General features: G+C 35.9%; 2 protein-coding genes across 11 annotated transcripts in view; one reads left to right on the top strand and one right to left on the bottom strand.

The window, feature by feature from the left end:
• Nucleotides 1-520: 520 nt before the first annotated feature.
• LOC127999764 (vitamin D-binding protein) lies at nucleotides 521-16,562 on the top strand. 2 transcript variants are annotated; one of them, XM_052592210.1, is made up of 12 exons: nucleotides 521-686; nucleotides 966-1,035; nucleotides 1,342-1,474; nucleotides 5,268-5,479; nucleotides 8,253-8,385; nucleotides 11,021-11,109; nucleotides 11,851-11,977; nucleotides 12,554-12,756; nucleotides 14,784-14,916; nucleotides 15,920-15,978; nucleotides 16,132-16,243; nucleotides 16,395-16,562. In XM_052592210.1, exons 1-12 carry the CDS (start codon nucleotides 623-625, stop codon nucleotides 16,431-16,433), a joined length of 1,374 nt encoding a protein of 457 aa, XP_052448170.1. In that variant the 5' UTR covers nucleotides 521-622; the 3' UTR covers nucleotides 16,434-16,562. The 2 variants fall into 2 exon arrangements, with proteins under 2 accessions (XP_052448170.1, XP_052448169.1); XM_052592209.1 differs by having other exon boundaries at nucleotides 15,920-16,014.
• Nucleotides 16,563-19,517: 2,955 nt separating this feature from the next.
• LOC127999688 (electrogenic sodium bicarbonate cotransporter 1) overlaps nucleotides 19,518-23,135 on the bottom strand; it is a 63,327-nt gene continuing 59,709 nt past the window's right edge. For 4 of the 9 annotated variants that reach the window (XR_008172553.1, XR_008172559.1, XR_008172521.1 and 1 more), the window contains 5 exons: nucleotides 22,815-22,988; nucleotides 22,228-22,392; nucleotides 21,913-22,006; nucleotides 21,387-21,466; nucleotides 19,518-21,003 (listed from right to left, as the gene is read on the bottom strand). Coding sequence is in view for 5 of the 9 variants with exons in the window: in XM_052592208.1 (XP_052448168.1) it covers nucleotides 20,898-21,003; nucleotides 21,387-21,466; nucleotides 22,228-22,392; nucleotides 22,815-22,988 (525 nt within the window). In the remaining 4 variants the exon portion in view is untranslated. Of the gene's footprint in view, nucleotides 21,004-21,386; nucleotides 21,470-21,912; nucleotides 22,007-22,227; nucleotides 22,393-22,814; nucleotides 22,989-23,135 lie in introns of all 9 variants that reach the window. The other 5 variants (XM_052592207.1, XM_052592205.1, XM_052592203.1 and 2 more) reach the window with 2 other exon arrangements.

The raw sequence follows: 23,135 nt of genomic DNA, 5'->3' as shown, positions 1-23,135 counted from the left end.
TTATGGTATATTTTATATGGTTATGTACTATGAATACATTTTGCATTTCTTGAATCTGATATAGTGTGGTAATTAATTAAAGATCAACATAAATTGCTAACCTAATATGCTGAGTCCACTGCAACTGTGAAGTGCACTTTCAGCTGGAACAGAATATCAGAGCATCTTTTGATATCTGCTAACCTTTCCTGTGTGAAGAACAAAAGGCTTTCTTCACATATCAAAGTGAACTCTAATAAAAATCATTTTTTTTCTAGGAGCTTTTGAGCCTACTTCTTAATGCCAGGCTCAAATCTGAAGTCATATCTGGAATATTTTTAGATAAACTTTAATAACCAGATGTGAGGTTCTGAGTATAACCTTTAAAATGTTCACAAAGCCGTTCGTTGTAAGTTTGCATCACTCCTGTCAAAACAGTTGTAGTTTTAGTGACCAGCTGTCAATCCATGTCATGGGGTTTAAGTGAAAGCCAGAGTCTTGTTTGCATTTAAACATTTACATAACTGACTGTTTTCTGCTGAAGTTAATTTTTGACTATGCACACTTTTGTTTCTTTTAAAACTGCAATACAGAAGCAGTTTCTAATTTGAACTCACATTTGGTAAAACACCTGTGGTAAAATATGAGGAACACAGTTCTCATTTTAATTTCAGTTTTAATATTACCAACTTTGCTGGCTGACAAAGGTAGGAAGAACAGACTTTGTTAAATGTAATGGTATTTTACAGGCTTTATTTACACATTGAAAAAAGGAAGGAGTAAGCCATTTATTTTGTTTGTTTAATGTAGAATCTTTCACTGAGGATTTTTGTTAATAGTGTCAAAGTAAAACACAATAGTAATATAAATTTTGTTAAAGACAGGTTGAGAAAAATGAATAAATGTTCTATGAAAGAAAAATCAATAGAAAGATTCAGCTATGTTGATTAATGCAGTTATTCTTTATAATATTGATATCTCTGCAGGCAAGAACTATGCCAAAGAAAATGTTTGCCAAGAGCTCAAAGCCATTGGAATCGAAAAGTTCAAAGAAATGTAAGTTTAAATGTAATTTCTTTTCTTGGAGGATTAACACAGTTCTAAGTCTCAAACACAGTTCATGGATATAAATGCACTGCTTCTTTACATGTGCAAAATATTTGGATCTCAAGATGAAGTTTATTAAAGTTAGTTTCAAAAGGTTTTCAATTTCAGTTTAATTCCATATCATTGTGCACTTTTTTTTTCTTTTTTTTTTTTTCTTTTTTTTAACATACACTATCCCTGTGTTGTTTGATGCAATTAGTTGAGTTTCTCTGAGCATGCTTGCATAACTTCTTTTCACCTTTAATCCTCCCGCAGGGTCACTGTCCTCTACAGTCAAAAGTTCCCGAACGGCACATTCCAGGAGGTCAGTTGTGTGGCAGATGAAATGAGTAAGCTTGCAGAACAATGCTGCAAAGATGATGCAAGTCCTGACTGCTATGATAAAGGAGTAAGTGGTTGTCCTCTATGATGAAAACATGTTTTGTGGCTGAAAAGAATTAAGCAACAAGTCGAACTCATCCGAATGAATCCCATTGTTTCAAATACAAATCCATTAGCTTATAGAGATAAAACTCTAAAGATTTTCACACAGTTCTCAACTTAAAATCATTTTATTAACCCTGGGTTTACATCCCATTTAAATTAAATGTTTGTGATTGTAGACAAGGGTTAGCACAGCTTTTAATGAAAACCTGCTGGAGAGAAAAAAGCATTGCTAACTGTGTCAGCTTCATGTAGAGGAAAGACACACAAAGACAAAGGTCATCTACACAAAAGTTTAATTGAATCCAAGAAGATGAAAATCCATGAAGGCAACAGGAGCCCACAGCAAAACAACAACAAACACTAATACTGGACAAGAACGGAAAAGAACAGGGAGAACTTATACAAGAACTAAATGAGGGAACTAATCAGATAATAAACAAATACAGGTGAACTGAATAAACGAATGAAAGGATGACAGAAACTATGTCAAGTGAAACATCGTGAAACTAACCAGGGGCTGAGGAATCATTTAATTTATGCTGGTACACGCTGTAAAAGCATTTTTCCCCACTGACAAAAAAACTAAACAAAAAACTAGCAAAAATAATTGTGTATCCTGACAAAATATTTATTTTAAGCTACATAAATTACAATTATTTCATTATATTACAGTAGATGTTTTACTAGTGACAGATTTTATATTTATTTTTTATTTATTTTTAAGTCTGAAAGGCATGAAATAGTGACAGGAAACATGTTAACTGCAGCTATTTGCCTTTGCTTTTGCATGCATCAGGAGACTTAAATCAGACAAAGTGGATGACATGCTCAGATGGACACACAATTAATAAAGCAGGTGGAAAGCTCTGTTTGCCCAATCAATGAAAAATGAAAATGCAAAAATATGCAAAAGTATTTTAACTGAATGGTGGACAGTATGACGTCTTGAAACCGGAATGTCCAGGATTAGTTGCTAACCCATGTGAGAAATTAAACGAGATAACCCAATAATTAAAATGGCCGTATGTTATAATTAAATGTGTGAGAAGCCCATGTTAAATGCATGCAAGTGGTTTTTAAATCTAAAGGTCAAGTTTATTTATATAGCACTTTAAAAGCAACATGTGCTGACCAAGGTGCCGCACAGTCAATAAATGATAGCTAAAACCATTAAGACACTAAAAGCCGCCATAGCTAAATTTAGGATATACAGGTGCATCTCAGTTAATTAGAATGTTGTGGAAAAGTTCATTTCAGTAATTCAACTAAAATTGTGAAACTCGTGTGTTAAATAAATTCAATGCACACAGATGAAGTAGATGACAGGAAGATGAACTCTTAAAAGTTAAAAGAACCAAAGACTTAAACTTTTTCAGTTGCACTGTGTGCACTGAATTTATTTAATACACAAGTTTGAATTTCATTACTTAAACGTTTCCACAGCATTCTAATTTATTGAGATGCACCTGTACACTTTGTATTGTGTCTGTTATTTCTGTGTTTTCGAAGACTTGAACTTAAAGCAGAACTGGAGCAGAATCACATGCTAAATTTAGCACAACATACCTTAAATAAACTCATGCCCCTTTTACTTTGAATGTTCAGGAGAAAGTTAACTTAATTACATCCCTAACTCACACAGCAGCCTATCTTGTCTCAAGTCTTTCACCCTTGATGGTCTTCTCATTGATACTTTATGCTGTTTATTTTGCCTGACTGTATAAAGCTCATCTTGCAAAATCTCTCAGATTCGGTTTTCATCATCAGCTATAGCTCAGCTCATTTCATTACATTTTCATGGGTTCCTGTCATCAAGATTCTTTTCATTCTGTAAGTACATCAGTGAATTGTTAGCCAGGCCATTGCAGTGGCTGTCAATGAAGAAGAAATAATCTGTTTTTGGAGAAATCTAAAATTCTAGCTGGTATGAAAGCATGTTTAAATCTGAGCCGTATCACAGTTGCAAGCAATTGCTCTGACATCTTGAGTTGTGGTACTTATGGGAGTTACGTGAGTTTAAATCTGCCTCATTTCCCGGTCTAATTGCTCCCTGCTTGTCCTTATTGATTATTGTCCTTTATCTTCAATATCCTAAGTGGCAAAATGCCACTTTCTTGAAATGGTGAACCTGGAAACTATCATCTACAAAGGTGAGAATATATGAATTTGTGTGTGTGTGTGTGTGTGTGTGTGTGCTCTTGTTTTTGTGACATATCAGGACACAACTCAAGATGTATAATGATGTTTACAAGATGTATAATGACATGGGTATGACGCATGTATTACAAAGAGAGGGTGACTTATGAGGACATAACCCATGTCCCCATTTTTCAAAATGCTTATAAATCATACAGAATGAGTTTTTTTTTTTATTTTTTTTTTTTTTTTTTTTGAGAAAGTAAAAACACACAAAGTTTCCTGTTAGGGTTAGGGGTAGGGTTGGTGAAGAGCGATAGAATATACAGTTTCTACAGTATAAAAACCATTAAACCTATTGGATGTCCCCACTTTTTTTACAAAAACAAACGTGTGTGTGTGTGTGTGTGTACAAATTTAAATGGTGGTTACAACCAATAAATTTGGTGCAATGTGCCCATGATGACCCTTGTCTAACACTGAAAATGACCATGGATCAATGGAAGACTGATGAATCACATTTTCTTTTAGATCAGGTAGACAAGGCAGTTATGCTCTGGGTAATGTTCTGCTGGGAAAACTTGGGTCCTTTAATTTGTGTGGATGTTACTTTAAAACATACCACCTACAGACTGTTGCAGATCACATATACCCCATCATGGTAGCATTGTTCACTGATGGCAGTGGTCTCTTTCAGCAAGATAATACCACACTTGTTCAGATGGAATTGTTCAGGTGTGTTTGAAGAATATGACAAAGAGTTCAAGGCATTCCCATGGCCTCTATGGGACCAACAAATCCGATCTATAGAAGCCCCACCTCAAACTTGCACAATCTGCTGCTAATTTTTTGGTGCCAGATACAACAGGCAATGTATACATTAAACACTAATATGATGGGATACACAGTACGCACACCCAAGACCCTTACAGAGGATAAGTGGCTTAGAGAATGAATTTCTGTAGTATACTGTTGCTTAGATGCAGGCTTTACTCAAAGAAAGAATCTCATGTAATTATTACAAATTCAACTCTCCTTTAATATGTGCATGGGGATAATAACATGTATCCTGGCCGGAGGCAATTCCTGCTCAATTCCGGAAACGTTTCCATTGTCAGTTCCCGGCCCAATCCTCTGCACACTTCAGTGCAAAGTAATTACAGTGCATGTTAGTTGATGTGGGTACATAGTTACTCGCTGCTCCGTTTATTGTATCGTTCATGTCATTAAAAAATAATTACTTCAGCAGAATGTTCTCATCTGCTTCAGCTTGCTGATTGCTCACATTGCCTTTGCAATTCTAAACACAAGGACAGTTTCAATGGGCTTCAAACACTGCAGGCTTAAGCTTCACTGCACATATGATGTGATTCACTGCCATTTCTGATGTATCTGATTGTCTCAGTGCCATTAAAGGAACATGAAGCCATGCAAAATTAAACTATTAAATGGAAAATAAATAAAATATTACAATCAGGCCTACACCAGAGAAACAATGATATATTGATTTGTAATTAAACACATTTCATTTTACACATATAGACAACATTTTTCATTTTGTCAGTACTTTACTGTGTTGTGTGCTTGCTTTCCATTTACATAGTAACCTTTTTTCCCAGGCTACAGAGATCTCTGAAAAGTCATGCGGAAAGGACTCTCCATTCCCTAAACATCCAGGCATCGAGCAGTGCTGCACACTTCAGGGGCAAGAGAGGAAACTTTGCCTGGCCTCACTACGGTACACTGCAGATGAGCTGGCATCCCTAACAGAGCCCACAAATGAAGAGATCTGCACCGAGTACACTAAAGACGAGAAGAACTTCACTGTCAGGTGAGATTTGTCCCACTTATCAAGTCCATGATGCTTCGGGCTCATTATAGGAAATAAAAACAGAAGAAATTAATGTAACATTCTTGTTCTCCTGCTGGTCGCTTTCATTTCTCATTCTCTTTAGGATAAAAAACATTGCTACTACCTAAATCGCTAAGTCTTCAGAAAGGCTCTATTCAGCCTTTTTGGTATAACTTTGTAGAAATTGTAGCTAAAAAAGAGTATATTAAAATATATTCCCTAAGGAAAAAACACAGTATACATGTTCTAAGTCATAGTTATTGAAAAGCCTCTTGTGCAAATTGGATCTGCAAATTTAGCATTTCCTTCCAAATACATTCATTAGTATGAAGTATCCCAATAAAATGAATTCAGAAAAAAATCACTGGCTATTTAAATTGTCTAAATGGTCATGGTTTTTTCTAGGGGTGCTCCGATCACGATCGGCCGATCATTGTGCGCATCTCATCAGTAAAGCCGGTTTTCTAATCAGCGGTTAATTCCATCAGGTGCGTGATTTCACATAGAGTAGCTGTTAATACACAGAGCCGTTGTTAATAGAGAAGATGCGCAAATCACGTTAATTTTCAGCGTTTTTTGACGCATCTTCTCAGTTAACAACGGCTCTGTGTAGTAACAGCTGCTCTATGTGAAATCACGCACGTGATGGAATTAACCGCTGATTAGAGAACCGGCTTTACTGACGAGATGCACATTAACGATCGGCCGATCGTGATCAGAGCACCCCTAGTTTTTTCAAAACTGTTATAGCATGATTAGAGAAAGAAACTTATTTCCTATGTCATTCTAATGAATTATGATTACATCTCTCTGTTCTGAAAACTCTCTCGTGCTCTAGAGACTGAAACGCATTGCATCAAGAACCCGAAGCTTTCTTATTGTTCCTCTGCTGTATTGCTTTTCAACAAAAAGTTAGTGAAAGGAAATTCTGAGACCAGTTTTTCCTTTTTTATTATATATAAATACAAATATCTATGAATGCAAATTGTTTATCTTGACAACCTATTGTATGCCAGTCATTTGTGAGCCGATAGTCTTGATGACTTTCATAGATGTTTTTCTTCATCATTTTACTCTGAAGGGCACCATTTTGGATATCAAACACTTTTCAGGATTCATATAGAGTTATCTTAGATTAAGTTAAGCATTTCTTTAGCATATTGGTTACACTTTATTTAAAGGTGTCCTTGTTATAGTGTAATTGTATACAAATTAATTAACATGTACTATGTATTTCAAGGGTTTGGGTTTGGGTTATGGTTAATTGCATGTAATTATGCATGTTTTATTTTTATTACTACAAATAGTACATGTAACGTGTAATAAGGGATATGTAAAATACCTTGGGGTAGGCTACACATTTTTTAAAATGTGTGGAATAGTTTTACAATGGGTCTGAAAGCATTAACATAAAGCATATAACATGAAGCAAAACCTAAAGCAAATGTTTGATGTTTGCTACCTGAGAGCTGTAAGTTTACACAAGGAAGTTTCCATACATCGGTACCAAATTGGAGCCAGAGGAATTCATAAACCTTCAAATTCTGGTGGTGCTTTTAGTGCGTCTTGGATATCTGTGAGCTGTAATAACCTACAGCGTAGTTTTAAATAATGTCAGTATGTTATGTGTCTTCTTTCTCCATTGCTCTACTGGGAGTTAAATACCATTTGACCATGTGTAATTTATCCATGGAACTAGAAACAATATCACCTTATTTGTTGAAAATGCTTTGGGAAATCTCATCTCCTTTTTGCCTATGAAAAGACATTTGGGCTTAATAGGCAGGTGGAAGTGATAATTGCTTGTTGGGCTGGTTTGCCTCAGGGGAGGCCTCTTGGTCAGATCTTCTGTTCAAAGTCAATTTAAGTAATAATACAATATTTTCTTTGGACTTTAATGGCATGCAGAAGGCCTTCGTCCTGAAACAAATTAAGTAAATAAAAAAAAATAAAAAATAAAAAATGGTCACTTCTTTCAAAGTGTTAATTGCTTTTTTGGCTGTTATAGTCTCATCTGATTGTGGTTGAATTTGTAGAGGAGATAAGTGCCTGTTGTTGATTCAGTGAAGCAGATTTCTGTATAGTTAATAACTTTACATCAAAAGCTGTTTCAGTTGAGTTTAACAAAATGAACAAAATGTGTGTCCCTACAGCCCCATTTGACAGGTTTAGGTACATTTAAGAGTTCAAAACACTGAAGTAATCACAAAAAAATGGCAGATACATTGAATTAATCATGACATTTTGAAGTAGAAATACTATTTTATTTTGTGAACATAATTGTAAATCCAGTAATCTTTGTTAAAAAATGTTTTAAAGCTGATTTAAGCTTCATGAACAGCAGATGTGAGTCTGCCATCAGTAATTTTGTTTTGACAAACATCCACACAAATTGCCGAACCTGGTGTCTCACTTCTTTTCTTACCTTACTTCTCAAAAAAGATCTGCATAATGAAGCTAACTCAGTGTAGTCGATTCATCCTTGTTCCTGGGTTTCCATGTTTCTTGTTGCCATGCCTTGCCTTGTTTTTGACTATGGACTGTTTCTGGTTTTTGATTGTTTTGCTGCCTGCCCTGACCCTTTGCCTGTTTTGTGGTTTACTCAACACTCTTTGAATAAAGCCTGCATTTGCATCCTCAACTCCAGTAGTTACTAACAGAGGAACAGAATATCCTGTGACATCTGTGACTCATGTCTGAGGGCTTTGATTTACCATGTTGATGTCATAAGTCATTATTTTCTCTCCCTCAGGTATGTGTATGAGTTTGCCCGGAGGCACAGAAACATCCCAGCAGGCTTTGTTCTAAATGCTACTCAGAACCATGTGAGAATGGCAGAGAGATGTTGCCGCCCTGCTGTCAAAACCACTTGTTTCCTTCATGAGGTAGAGTTAACCACACTTTTCTTATTACATTTATTGGAAACCCTGGGATGGCATGATCTTAGTGAGCTGGGTGATGTTGGGTGAACGAACTGAATGGTGATTATGGCCTACTCCAAATCTGTTATATTTGATTACTTTGTCTTTTGCAATCACATGCGCACACACAGTAAGACGCTGCAATACATTCCATCTATAATAGCTGTTGTTCAGGTAAGACATCTTACAGGACTGTTATTATTAGATGTCACAGCTGAAGTAGCCGACACTGAAATGACAACGAATGCTGGTCGAAAAACAGCTAATTATAGAAATTTGCTGGGGTGTCCAGAAATGGCTCAGACATGAAAATGCATTTTCTGGTTTATTAGCACTACATAAGTCGCTGTTATATAAGGAAGACAGACTGACACCTGTCTTTTACCTCAGACCCCCTAAAAACTGTCATCTGTGATTTACATTTATAACTGTGATTAAGATTTAAACTTGCAACCTCTTATACTTATGCAAGAAATAAGTCTCTAAATAAATAAACAAACCACATGTGAAACAAAATACACAGCATTAGCTCATGCTTATATCGGGAGCCTGAAATCCTAGAACCAGCCCATTTAAAATAACAAATTAAATTAATATACCATACTATGCCTGTCGCAGTTTCATTTCCTTCCGCCTTGCCAAGGCACAGAGAGAATACGTTTAGGATGACTGGGGGCATCAACAATAAATGTAATTAGTTCAGATTCTAATGGCTCAATATAGACCTAATTGGTCTCACTTTATATTAGGTGGCCTTAACTACTATGTACTTACATAAAAAAATAAGTACAATGTACTTACTGTGTTCATATTGTATTGTAAAACACTTTTGCTGCTATTGAGGTGGGATAGGGGTAAGGTTAGGGAGAGGTTTGGTGGTATGGGTAAGTTTAAGGGTGGGTTAAGGTGTAAAGTATGGGTCAACAGTGTAACTATAAATGTAATTACAGAAATTAAATACAGATGTAATTACATGTCGTTTTTTTAAATATAAGTACAATGTAAAAACATGTATGTACACAATAAGTACATTGTACTAAATTATTAATTAAAATGTAAGTGCATAGTAGTTAAGGCCACTTAATATAAAGTGGGACCACCTAATTGTTTCTCTTCTGTTACATTTTTTTTAAAATCTCTCTCAAATATAAAACAAACTATATTAAAGAAAACATATTAAACTCTTGTCAGCCTGTGACTCTGGATTGTTGATCAGAATACTTTAGGCTATCAGCCGGTATAAATGTATTTTGAAGCTGGTCTTTAGTGTAAGATGCTGATTTACCCACCAGGCTTGTTGTACATGATCTCATTAATGATGCTAGCTATTTGTATGTAAAGTGCAAGGCTAATGTATTTTAAATGTATACTGACAAATTAAGTGACATAGGAATGTCTAAGTATGCCTAATATATACACAGTAACTTATAACTATAACAGAACTAACATGAAGACTAATTATTATTATTATTATTATTTTTTTCAGCAGGAATGCATTCATTAAACCAAAATACACAATTTTTAAGCTGTCTAATTGAAGCTGATGAATAATAAAAAATAATGCACTTCCAAGAATAGGCCCTGATTGCTCTGTTGACTTAAAAACTACTTTTTCTACATAGTCAGAAATGTCATTTATTCTTATTTTCCCCAGCAATGTTCAGTTCCAAGTCAAAATACATGCAATACATTCCATCTATAATAGCTGTTGTTCAGGTAAGACATCTTACAGGACTGTTATTATTAGATGTCACAGCTGAAGTAGCCGGCACTGAAATGAGAACGAATGCTGGATCGAAAAAAAATCTAATTATAGATATTTGTTTTGGTGTCCAGAAATGGCTCAAACATGAAAAATGCATTGTCTGGTAAATTAGCACTATATAAGTCACTGTTATAAGGGAGACAGACTGTCACCTGTCTTTTACCTCAGACCCCCTAAAAAATGAGTCAAGTCATTAAGAGATAGACAGTCTGCTTGTATTTTGGATAATGGGATATTGCACACATTTCCTGTAGAAGTGTTATTGTTCCCCTCTTTGTTTCTATTCTTATATGTATTGTCTGAAAAGTGCATAAGTACCATATGCTGACATATAGAAGCTAAAGGGTGCTTTTCCAGACTGTAATGGGACTAATAATCATCATTGTGTATTGTGTGTCTGCTTTTGGCATCAGTTTGCCTGAAGGCTCTTGCGCGGTCTATTGTGAGGAACAAACAGGATTCCAAGATATTATTCTCAAAACAAAACCTTTGATGGCAGACTCACATCTACTGATCGTCTGCTGCCCACACTGCTTTAAAAAGCTACTAATTAAATTGCTTTATTTCAGTTGCTGTGGGGGAAGCATGCATTTTGTCTAGTTTTGTCTAGCAATTTGAAAAAAAAAAGAGAGCAGAAATATGAAATGGAATGAAATGATTTTGAGGAGAAGGGTGATTCATATAATGATATCTTTCAAATCAGTTCGATTCAGTTTCATTTATGTAGGGCGAAACCCTAATAATGATCCAAATTATGATGATTATTATGATCAGTGGAGTTGGTGGATGTGAATTTATTAGTATAATATCTTTACAAATCCTGTCTGTTTACAGAGACTCCAGATGCGAAGCTCTAACATTTTTCTGAGGTTTCTCTCCAGTGTTTGCAACAACCAAGTAAATCTGAAATCCTTCAAATATGGGTAAATATGCCATGACTCGCAGAGATTCATCACACCATCATAGGAACAGTTTAGCAAAAATCGAAATTCTGTTATCATCTACTCATCCTCATGCTGTTTCTAACTAGTACTGTTGTTATTTTTTCATACACATCGATATTCATATATCTTTATTTGTATATTTTCTAAAGAATCCTGTAGAGCCCGGGTTGTCAATTCCGCAGTCTACAGGTTAAAGCTTTGATATACTGCATAAATTGAATTTTGATTGAAATAATTGGTCACTTTATTTTAAGGTGCAATTGTTACAGTGTAAATATACATATTTCTGTGTAATTGTACTGAGTAATATCAATTACTTTCAATGGGTTAAGAGTTTGGTCTGGGTTGTTGCATGCAATCATGCATTATTTACTTTAATTATTACAGTAAGTACATGTCACGTGCAAGGACACTGACACTGTAAAATAAAGTGTAACCAAAAATTTGATTCCAACCCATTTATATTCTAATTGTAAAACTGCGCAAAATGAACAAGAGACTTCGGGGATGGAACTAGGAAGAACTAGGAAGCCTGTGTGTAGACATGAATTACAAAGACTAAGAAGGAGAAGAGTAAGATTAGAACAAGATCTTTAAACTGTATATAGTTAAGTTTCAAATAGTTAACTGTTTAGTTTCCTATGGGCCAACATGAAATGTATAAAATACATACTATGCACTTACGTTGCCTTACATATGTAAATTATGTCATGTTTGTAGGTTGTCTGCATATTATGGAAATCTCCTCGGACTGTCCTTTGAAGATGCATCAGCCCTGTCCAGCCGTTTCCACTCTGGGCTTGAAAAATGCTGTTTAAAGCCCCAACCTGAGTGTATGATTGAAGAGGTGAGGAGAGCGGTCAGAGGAGGGGGTGAGCTGCCCAATACTGTGCTCAACAAATCACAATGAGCAGCACAAAGGTTCAGATCTCTCTTGGGACAATTCGTTTGACCAGTTTCCCTTCTGGTTGTGGAATTTCTTGTTCCAACTCAGAAGATATCTGATGATATGACAAACAAAAACAATGTGCTTATCCTTGGTAACTGATGAAAAACAATCCAACTACTGGAAGACATAATACTCACCGAATATATATATATATATATTTTTTTTTTTTCAGTGGTTCTGAATTTGGCTGTACCTTACCTTAATACCAGCAACCACATAATTTTTTTAATCAAAACTGCTGTTCCTGTTCAGTTAAATTTTTATCATTATTATTTGTGCCATTTAGGCTGAATTATTTAAGTGAAGTGGTTTTATCAAAATACCAAGAAAAGGGAATGATAGGAGGTGATTATTCTAACTTTTAAAGATAAAAAGTACATGGAATGGAAATTTTGAAAGCTCTCCGATGTCATTTATTTTGCCATGAAAGTCATTAGAACAGCCTGATTAATTGCTCTTTTCTCTTCGTAATAGCTAACAAGCTTTCAGAAAGATCTCTGTGGTGAATCCAAACTGCATTCCATGTCTGAGGATTTCCAGAAGTGCTGCAAGAAACCTGCCCTGGACACCCTGGTCTGCGTGGATGACTTGAAAAGGCAACCCCGTCAGTTTCCAGATGTAGCCAGTCCTGTTTCATCTAAGCTCTGTGAGGAAGCTCAACCACATGGGATTGACAGGTGCTCATTTAATATTCAGCCAATATTTGGAGTTAGGGAATCCGTGTGTGTCCAAAAGCAAAGGTCAACCGGAAAACAGATTCCTGCTGTTAGCCATGCAGCTCATTTCATTATTATGTGCAAAGATCACATGTTTTGTTGACCTTGCAATCATATTTTGATCTGTTTTGCATTATGTGATGTAAATGCTAATGTGATGCTGAGTAATATAACTTGAATATTGTGCATTCACCATGACCCCTCTATACATGGGAATAGTCCCGGTCCACACACAACGGAGAGCATTCTTCTTGATTTTGATCTTAGTCTCTTAAAGCGCAAAAGTGCACATAATCATGAATTATTCATAGTGTGGCTCTGAATTTGTGGATATTATCAAAATGTCTCTCTGAATGCTTAGAAATGAGAAAATAGCTTCAGATTTATGCTTCATTTGCATTATGATCAGCTACTGGAGCTCAGAATGCCTCTTGTGATCTATTTTCAAAACACTTATCTATTTAGGCTGCAAGAAGCACCTGAAATCTAGTCTTAACCGTGCATCAAAATGAGTTCACTTTCTCGCCTGATCCTAAAATGAATTGATCTATTTTAGTTTTCAAAAGATAAAGATAGGTTGATGTGGATAGAGTTGATGTGGAGGAGACTTTTCTTATATATTTCCACAACTAATAGGGTCAAATTACTTTCATGTTAAAACAGATCAGATTTATTTCAATTTGCATTGCACACTTACAATCATTTTCCTGAGCCCCAACCATTAGAACAGATTACACTGAAAGACTTATTTTTTTCCCATGATGGCCAGCTTCAATCGACTGTTCTCTGATCATGCCTTTCTCATTTAGAGAGAATGTAGCCAGAATGCACTGTGCATGCTGTGCTGAATGAGGCATATGAAGTTACTTGTGTGCCTGGGTGGACAAGAATGAATGAACTCTTGCTGAGGGGCAGACAGCAGTGCACAGAAGCCTATGTTTAATTTATCTTAAACTGTAATTAGATGAGCCACTCGACACAGAATTTGAACGTGTTCTGCTGAGTTTACCTCAGGCCCTGTGTTATTAAAGGTGACATTTTCACAGGGTTTCGGGGCGCTAATATCAGGTCATTTGTTGTAGCTTCTGTGTGTATGCAAGTGTAATTGATGTGAGACAGGGTGCGCTGTCAAAAATTTGAGAGAAGTTTTCAAGTGAGTTACAGAAGTTTTCATTAATATTAAAATAAAGGATACTTAAAAGCATATAAACTCTTATTCCTCAGTAATAACACTGCCCAACTCTACCCTCTAGTGGTGGAGTATACCACTTTAAATTCTTCGTTTTTGTATAATTACATTATTTTGAGCGTTACAGTGTGTGAAAGGAACTAATGCCACCAAAATTGTTTTAATAAAGCACAAAAACACAAACTATTATTTTATAGTTTAACTATAATAACTAGTATAATGTTTTGTAAAATGTTTTGGAATGAAGTCTGGTTAAATGTGCTAGTTGGGAACGGTCCTTTCCTGGAAAGACCAGTTTAAACTGTGTGAGAAATAGTATTTATGATCTAAAGATAGCATGTTGTCTGCAGTGCATACTACTCATTATTAGACTAAAAACATAGCAAATAATTCAAATACTAACCTGAAAATATTGATTTTTAATTGTTTTCCTTGATCCACCCATTTAGTGTGAAGTATAAACCTGAAAAGAAACATTTCAAATTCAATTCGGATTTGAAATTCAGCACTGTAATAAATATTGATATATAGATCTAAATAAAGACACATAGAAGTAACACCAGACAGAAACCTCTGGACGACAGTTTGAAAACACTTCGAGGTCTTGCAGCCTTCTGCTGGTGGGCTGAACATATCTGCTCATGGCCTGCCCTCAGAACTTGCATTTATAGTAGAGGCCACGAGAAAGGAACAGTCTCGTGATGTATGACACAGCAGATGAATTACAAAATAGCATGGATCCAGAAGTCAATGTATAGAATGAAATCCAAAGCGTGTTTATATGTGTGTGTGTTTCTAGATACTTGTTTCTAACTGGAGTGAATCATGCCTTCATTTCTCTCCCTGTGCTGACGACCGTTCTCGATCGAATCAAGAACACAGTAACGGCCTGCTGCTTGTCTGCTGACATCACAAAGTGTTTAACAGAGCAGGTGAGATGACGCTATTCCTCCTGAGACTGACATGATCTACTAGTCTGTGGTTCGTGACAGGAGATCTTTGTTTCATTACAGGTAGATTTGAAACCACATGTTCTGTGCTCAGCAGCACGTTTTTGGTTCTTTGAAATTACACAACCAGGCCGTTCTTTAGATTTCAAGGGGTTTTTTTTTGTGCCAGTAAGATAGCTCAAACCCCTGCGGGGACTTATTGTGAGAGGCTGCGATCTCTTCGATGCATGTCTAGATCATCTACAGCACAATGCCTCTCTGAGTGACTTCATTTTGCTGTGAAGCCTCATATTGGTTTTCATAGAGGGATCGTATTGTTTGAAGCTCTCATCAGAGCTGAAATGTTATGCTGATGGATGGCCAATAATACAAGCTGAAATCGCACTGAGCTGAGGTAGACAGTAATGCATAAAGATGCTTGAGAAAAATAACCTAGATGAAATCCTATTTTAACGCTGGAACTGGAGCTCTATGAGAACTACTTTCTCCTGCTTGACAATGTCAGAATCTCACAGGTAACCTGATCTAAAGCATGTCGCTGGCTGCTTAATTTAGCCTTTCAGTTTTCCCTCGCAGATCCTCCAATTATCTGCTCGCTCGCTGTTTTTCCACATACAGTAATTGGCGAAATGCAAAGAGTTGCTGGTGAGAGCATCTAACTGAAGGGCGCAACTGCATCTGTATCCAGAGATTGAACGCACATCATTAGCACGCAAAAAATGAAGCTTAATCACCAATTGAGAGTGTGTTGGGAGATCTCAATTCATTTAGAACGACAGGGTGCTCTTTGTACTCGCTGGGATCTATCCAAGCCCGAACTGTCATAACAACGACACAGTACTCTCATCTTCTCTCCAGCTGCAGGACTTTGAACATTGACAAGGAAAATACATAGTCGTTTTTGATATTAAGGATTGGATTAATGGTCAAACTGATCAAACTTTTTCTTTTTTTCTTTCTCTCTCTCTCAACTTTGTTTAAACAGGAGAGTAAATTGAAAAAGACTCAGGCACTTCTATCCAAGTTGGATGACACTTGCTCAAGGTATTTCAAACTGGACCTGTCCGTGTTCAAAACTCTGTAAGTCACAGTCAGACTAGACAGTACATGTGATTTAACAACAGGGCATTTGAAAGGAAAGGAGCTGGTTGTAGATCAGTGGGACACTCTTCATCGTCAATGCTTCATTTCCTGCAGGATACAGAAGGAGGTGCAGGGGGAGGGAGGGGAGAAGCGGACACAAGCATGGCTGGACTTGGCCATATCCTGCTGTTCTCAGCGCTCCCCGGCACAACTCTGTCAAAAGCTGGTGAGCACACACACTTATCATTGACTTTTGAAAAGTTTTAGCCATTGTAAATTTCGCAGTGTAATAGCTGCAACAATTATTATTATAGATAGATAGACTTCAATACAGTTATTAAATCAGGTTTAATTCAAACTCATGTTTACTTTTTCAGACAGAGGATGTTATTAAGTATGAAGACAGCACTGTTTAAAGACTCTGAGCGCCAGCAATCATATTGGATGAAGAGATCTTCTAAATTCCCTCTCTAATAGTAAATGTCATCCCTCTCGCCATCTGGGATGTTTTATTCTCTTTAAATAAACTTCCCACTTACTTCAAAGAGTTAGTTTGTTGTTCTTTGTTCACTTTGCTCTTTTAGCTCATGAGGCTTGTGGCATTTGCAGTGTGATTGTATTAGGCTTCTGTATGAATAACCTTTACCGTGGACTACAGCGTCTACGATAAGATGATTTCTGTTGTTGCTAAGGTGTTTCATCACACATCGGAAGACTCTTCAAGTTTGCATTTGCTCTCATGTATGTTTAAAAAAAAATTCTTAGCAAAGCGACTGAAAAGGAACGTGTGAACGAATGTGGTTTATTGTTGTGCTTCAGTTGATTTCAATACATTATAAGCTTAAAAAAAGAAATAAAGTGTAAAAAGCAGAATTTAAGTTATTGTAGGTGCTGTGGAATTATCTGAGAAACTGAATTTTTCTGCTTGTCAGGTTTAAGATAAGATACACAAGTTAAATTAAAATCACTTTGTGAAGATGGGTTTTAGATTCTCCTTTATACATTTTATTGGCAGTCAGAAAAATCTAAAGCACTCCGTGGCAGGAAGTAAAACACAAAGCACCATCAGGATGACGTTCACACATATGAGTGACTATAAAGGTGAAATGCACACTTTTTAAATACGAAACAATGCACACTGAATGAATGATGCATTTATATAACTCTTTATTGTGATTTGATGTACACTCAAAGCACTACATGTGGTGGTGGTTGGGGTGGCAGGGGGGTCTCTCCTCAAACATCAGCAGTGTGCAGCATCCACTTGGATGATGTGATGGCTGCCACAGGACCACGGCTGCAGTGCACTCACCACAAACCAGCTACAGCTGAAGAGGAGAGAGAGTCATAGAGCCAATCAAGTGATGGGGATTATTAGGAGGCCATGACTGACAAAGACCAGGGGCACGATTTGGCCTGGACACTGATTAACTGTATTATTCAACAATCCAAATCCATCAAACAGAGGCTTCCATTCAGTTATAAAATCACTCTTTCTGAACGTTTTTGGAACATTTAAAATATCTACATTTTTTAATGTATTACAATTTATGTTCCTGGTTTTGCGAATGTTAAGGGAACATTACAGGTTATAATTTTTCAAACATTATGGGAACATTAATTTTGAATGTTCTCTGAACATTTTGAAACAAGTAGTAACAAAAAAAACATATGAATATGCAACTAAAACTTTTTTTTTTTTTAAATATACATTAAATATAACTTTTAATCAACTTTCTATTAAAGCATACTGAAAGAACTTTTGTTGTTTGAGAGCACCTTCCCAGAAAGTTTCCCAGAAATTCGGAGAATGTTCCATTAGCTGGGCCCGCAGAGATTAAGATGGAAACTTCACAATCTCTGTATCTTTCATTGTCAATGAAGGCTTTTCCAGCTGTAGTTTGAACATGGAGCTTTCTCTAATCAGGCTGCTCTACCAACACAGAAGCAGACTTCAACTTCAGTAGGTTCCCAATTATAACCGCTGTAAAAAAAAACTGTTTAACTGTGTTCCAGTGAATTTGAAGTGCTGTTGGGTCTTTTGGATTCAATTAAAGTCGTTTTTATATTGAGTTCATGCGTGCAGCTTAATGCTGAGGTGTTATGCATCAATTTTAAATGTTTCTGTTGGTGATGTACTGTGAATGGGGGATTCTGGGTAATGAGTGAAAACACCACAAATGATCTAGAATAGATGTTTTAGGCCCTAAAACATGTTCTTCCTGTACTAAGATGGTAACATGATCAAAACAGAACAGACAGTCTATCTATAAACTTGTGGCCGTCTGCTACAGCTGTCTGGATCACGTCTAATGCAGCAGAACGAAAGAATGATGAAAGGCCAAGATGTACTGAATTTCAGCTGGACAAAAGCACCAGGACTCTAAATCTAAATGGACTACGTTAGTTTAACTTAACTTGAAAAGAACTGAAAATTCTATGATATTTGAACATGCATTCAATTTAAAATGTATATAAAACAGAGAAGGTCTGAGTGTGTACATTTGCTTCGGAATGTCTAAAGTCTTAAAATACGCAGACATTCGTTTTCTCCCGTAAATTGAAAAGAAACTGGCAAACGTCTAATTATCCTGCATTTAGTTTGTCATGGGCAGCCTGACAGTGTTCCTGATGTAGAAAGGTTTTAATGTGTCACATTATGCTGTTTTAATGCTAATGCTTTTTGAAAGGCTTGGAAAGTGATATTAATAGAAAGGAGCATTAGGGGAAAGATTTAAGTGTGCCTGCATGCAATTTGAAACTGCTTGAAAATTGGACATCAAACATTTGAAAATCTTTTTTTCCTCTCTTCTCACAAACATCTTTCGATCTCTTCCTAAAATATCTATTTGGCTGGCAAATTGTAGCCTTCCTCTCAAGACTAGACCACTGAAATACTATTTGCACCTTTTTGTCTTTTTTTTTTTTTTAAATGTCTCAAAAAGAATGCACTTGATATTCTACAATTAGTAAATGAGCTGTTAAAGTGCATGTCATGGGAACTGTATTTATGAGGGGCAGTGTTAATTGTAAACACTAGATGGCGATGTTGTGCCATCTTCAGTGAACAGCTAACACCTGAGACACGGCTGTTTTAATGCAAGATCATAAATTATTAATCGATGTCTCAAAAACGTGTCTGAAAACCGCCTAAAGATCGTTTTTGGTCCCCAAATATATTATTATTATACAACTAGATTTACTTTTATTGGATACTGATGCAGCAGTATAATTTGTGTGAAAAGAAATTGCAAAGTAAATTTGATTTAAAATGGTTTGAGTGTTTATATAAAGCAAATGAGCCACATTTGGGGCTACATTGGAGAATCCACAATAAAGTGAGTTGTTCACATTATGCATAAATCTTTAATGAAGCAAAAAGTTTTTTTTTTTTTTTTAGTCTTACATTGAAATATGATTTTGTACAGTATCAGATAGAATTTTATTAATGGAGGACAAAAAGTCTGAAAACAGTAGCACAGAAATAAATGAGCAGACCATTTAATAAATTGTTTTTTAATATTCATTTCCTTTGAAAAATATACATTCTAAAATAAATTTCAGCTGTTTTGTTCTAAGAAATCACAAAACTTGATTAAAAAATGTATCATTGTTACACACTCTACAATTTAACATTTAGCATCGTTCAAGAATTCATGCGTCACAATATATTTAATCTTTAGGTACCCCCAAAAACATAAGTTAAAAAATATATACTTACAAGGTTAAAAGTTGATTTCGAAAATAATGTATACTACAATTTGTATACTGTTGTTTTTTGAAAGAGAGGAAAAATGATGACAAATTAGCAGAAGTCGAAGGATACTTCTTGGAATTCTTGAAGGATCAACGAGAACATGTTTAGGACATGAACTGTGTGACGCAGCACAAATGTCATCTTCATTCAAATGTATGTGCCACACTGTTGACACACTTATTTTTTTACAAATGACACAACTTGCAATATGAGACTGAACGACAAGACATATAAACCACAATTTAAAAAAGTGATCTGAATTACATGAGAATCTCAAACCTAAAGAAATTACACATATTATTGCAATTCAGGTTTAAGCCACTTAGGTAAATCCTTTGAAGGACAACAGACCTTCCAGTTCATATAGGTTATAAACGTACACTTTTATTCTTTTAGACATTTTCCATAACCAGGTAACAAAACAACTGCCGGACCAGGCTTGAAATGCAAAATCAATTATTAGGCTTTCTTAATTATTCAACCTTACTAGAACGTGTTTGGATAATTAGGCAGAAATATAGTTTGTAAAACAAAACATGAAATTTAATAACGCGCTATATTAAATGAAAAAATATGAAAAACAGCATGTTCAATGCCAATCAATAACATTAACCATTATTAAAAAGTTAATCAAGTTAAACATTACTGTATAATATATTGTCACAGTTGTTCTCTCTCTTCATAATAAAAAATCATTTGCTGAATAGTTTGCTCAAGATGTACATAAAAAAAAAAAAATCTACATTAAGATCTCATGCTGTGCAAATAAAAACATGAGAAAGTTACATTATTTTCTTACATAATGCCTACCATGTAAAACAGAGGTAGAGGAGCAAAAAAATCAAGGAAAAGAATTATATTGTATTGGATGAATAAATGGAGGGAGCAGTTGTGGAACTGGGTAAAACAGCTACAGCATTTCTTCACAGCTCAGCACGTACTATAAGTGAAATATTGAACTGAATTGCATAGTAGTTTAGGAATTACAACTTTGCAAACTGGAGTGATTAAGTGAGTGGAAGCCGTTATTTAGTCTTCATAGAATGGATCCATGATGGGGAACAGTCTTTACTAGCAAATCGGAAGAGCTAATAAAATCTATGTAGCTGATTGGTTAGAGGAGTTATATGGACGTCTCAGACCCTCGACTCCTCCAGTAGTAGTCATCGTTGTCATCTGGGTCCAGATCTATTTTAATCTGAGGCACATTTAATGGCAGTCTCTCTGAACTGAAAAAGACAGACAACTTACAATTCAATTCATTTCCCAGTAACTACCAAGAATTTCTTTGCTACTATTTAACCTGTGGTTCAAAGAATTTTCTTCTAACAAGCTAACAAGAGTAGTATTAAGGCATTAACTAAGCCTTGATGAATTATGATTTTGAAAGAAATAAAGGTGGCTTGTAGTGAAAGCATCTTGATCTCACTGAATTATAGTAATGCATACACTATTCTTTTTATCAAAGATACAAAATCTGAAAACTGATCTTATCATTTAATATGTACAGTTGTTAAGAGTGCTCTGCTTCACACATTCTTAATATTCTATGTTGTTATTCCTGCATACTTTAACTACACATTACTAACACACAACAGCTCAAGATGCATACCTTGACATCGGGCTGGTCTGAGAGTAGTGCCGCTTTTCAGCTAGATGTATATCGGTCAAGAAATGAAGGGGACTTTTCTCCTGCTAGAGGGACACATGGTCTATTATTAGCACACGCACGGCGTTACATTGTGCTGAACACCATCATGCTTTTACAGCATACAGGATCAACAGCACCAGCTCAGCACACACACACAAGCCAAAGAGAATAAATGAAGACTAAAGATTTTCATATCTGGGATTTCATGGGAATGTTTGAATCAGCATTTTCATTAGATAATAAGATCTTAATACAACTCTTAAGATGTTACAAGTTTTAGTAGAAAAGAAAAATTACCCACAGTCTGTTAAATACTAAAGCTGAAAATAAAACGTTTTAGTTGTCAATTGCTATAGAGGACTGACACGTGACAGAGGAGCGAGTGCTAGCATGCGCCGCATTATGAAAGGAAGAGGAAGAAAAATGCTCATGCTGAATCGTTCAAGAGGTCTGAATTGAGGTGAGGCCCCAGGTCCGGTCTACTCACAGTCAGAGGCCTTATCTCCTAAAAAAGGCTCTTGCTCCATCATGTCCATTGGGATTTTAATGCTGGGCACATTCTCAATGTAAGGACAGTCAGACTGCACAGGGAGAAACAGTCGAAAAGAGCTTTAGGAGCTGAACCTACATACACCAGAGTAGTCCACACTTGGATGGATAGACTACCAGTCAAATGTGTATCATGCACAGGTATTAAAACACATTATTAAAGGGCCACCTACTCAGTCAACTTATTCCCAAAGTCTTAAGTGTTCTTAATACAAACATTAAAACAAGGCCTTTATTTTTCAGGAAAACTCACATCTTCCATGTCACTGTCTATGCTCCCTTGTTTCTTCTTTTTCTTTTTCTTCTCATCTTCCTTCTTCTTCTTGTCCTTCTCAGGTATGACATCATCCAGGAAACTGAGGTCATGCTGGGAGAAGATCAAGTCCAACGCCTTCCTCACAGCAACCAGAGCCAAGATCTGATAAAAAAGTAAAAAGCTAGTGTTGCTCTTTCAGTTCAGTGCATATACTACAGATGATGAAAAAAAAAATACAACACTGAGTATCTGTTCATATTATGAAGGACAAACAAACATTATTATCAAAATGCTAGTGTAACATTTTATCTCTTTTTCTAGTGGGATGCAATAACTGGCACAAGTACATTACTGGTCAATAGTTTTGAATAATTTAGATTTTTTTTATGCTTTTGAGAGAAGTCTCTTATGCAGTATTGGTTAGCAAAAGAAACTTTCAACAAGAAAATAAAACAAAAAAATCCAGTATTCCAACCGTCTGACAGGTAGTGCAATTTTAGACCTGAAGCTCTCAGTTGTGCAGTTAAAGCCGCTTCTAATACTAATGCTTGATAAATCAAGAACAGCTGAAAGTGGTGACTAACCATAACGGGGAAAACAATGGCAGCCACAGTGGACTTGAGGACCCAGAGGAGCGCCAGACAAAGCAGCTGGATGAAAGTGAAGAGGTGGACCTTCCTCAGTGGGACGTGCCGCAAGTAGATCAGGTCTGGCTGGTGTTTGGCAGGCATGAGGAGCAGCTTGAGCCGGTCCATAAACTGAGAAGAAGAAGAAGAAGAAAAAAAGAGCAATACTGAAACAAATATATAAAAAAGTGATTGGTGATTATTAAAAACAAATCTAATGTGTTTGGAAATACCCAAAATGATAATGTATAAGGATTTAATTACAATTTTTCAAAAATT

This window comes from Carassius gibelio, chromosome A5 (assembly GCF_023724105.1).
Source record: "Carassius gibelio isolate Cgi1373 ecotype wild population from Czech Republic chromosome A5, carGib1.2-hapl.c, whole genome shotgun sequence".
NCBI classification, from domain to species: domain Eukaryota; kingdom Metazoa; phylum Chordata; class Actinopteri; order Cypriniformes; family Cyprinidae; genus Carassius; species Carassius gibelio.
Note: the sequence above shows the minus strand (reverse complement) of the source record. Positions and strands in the feature narration are given on the sequence as shown.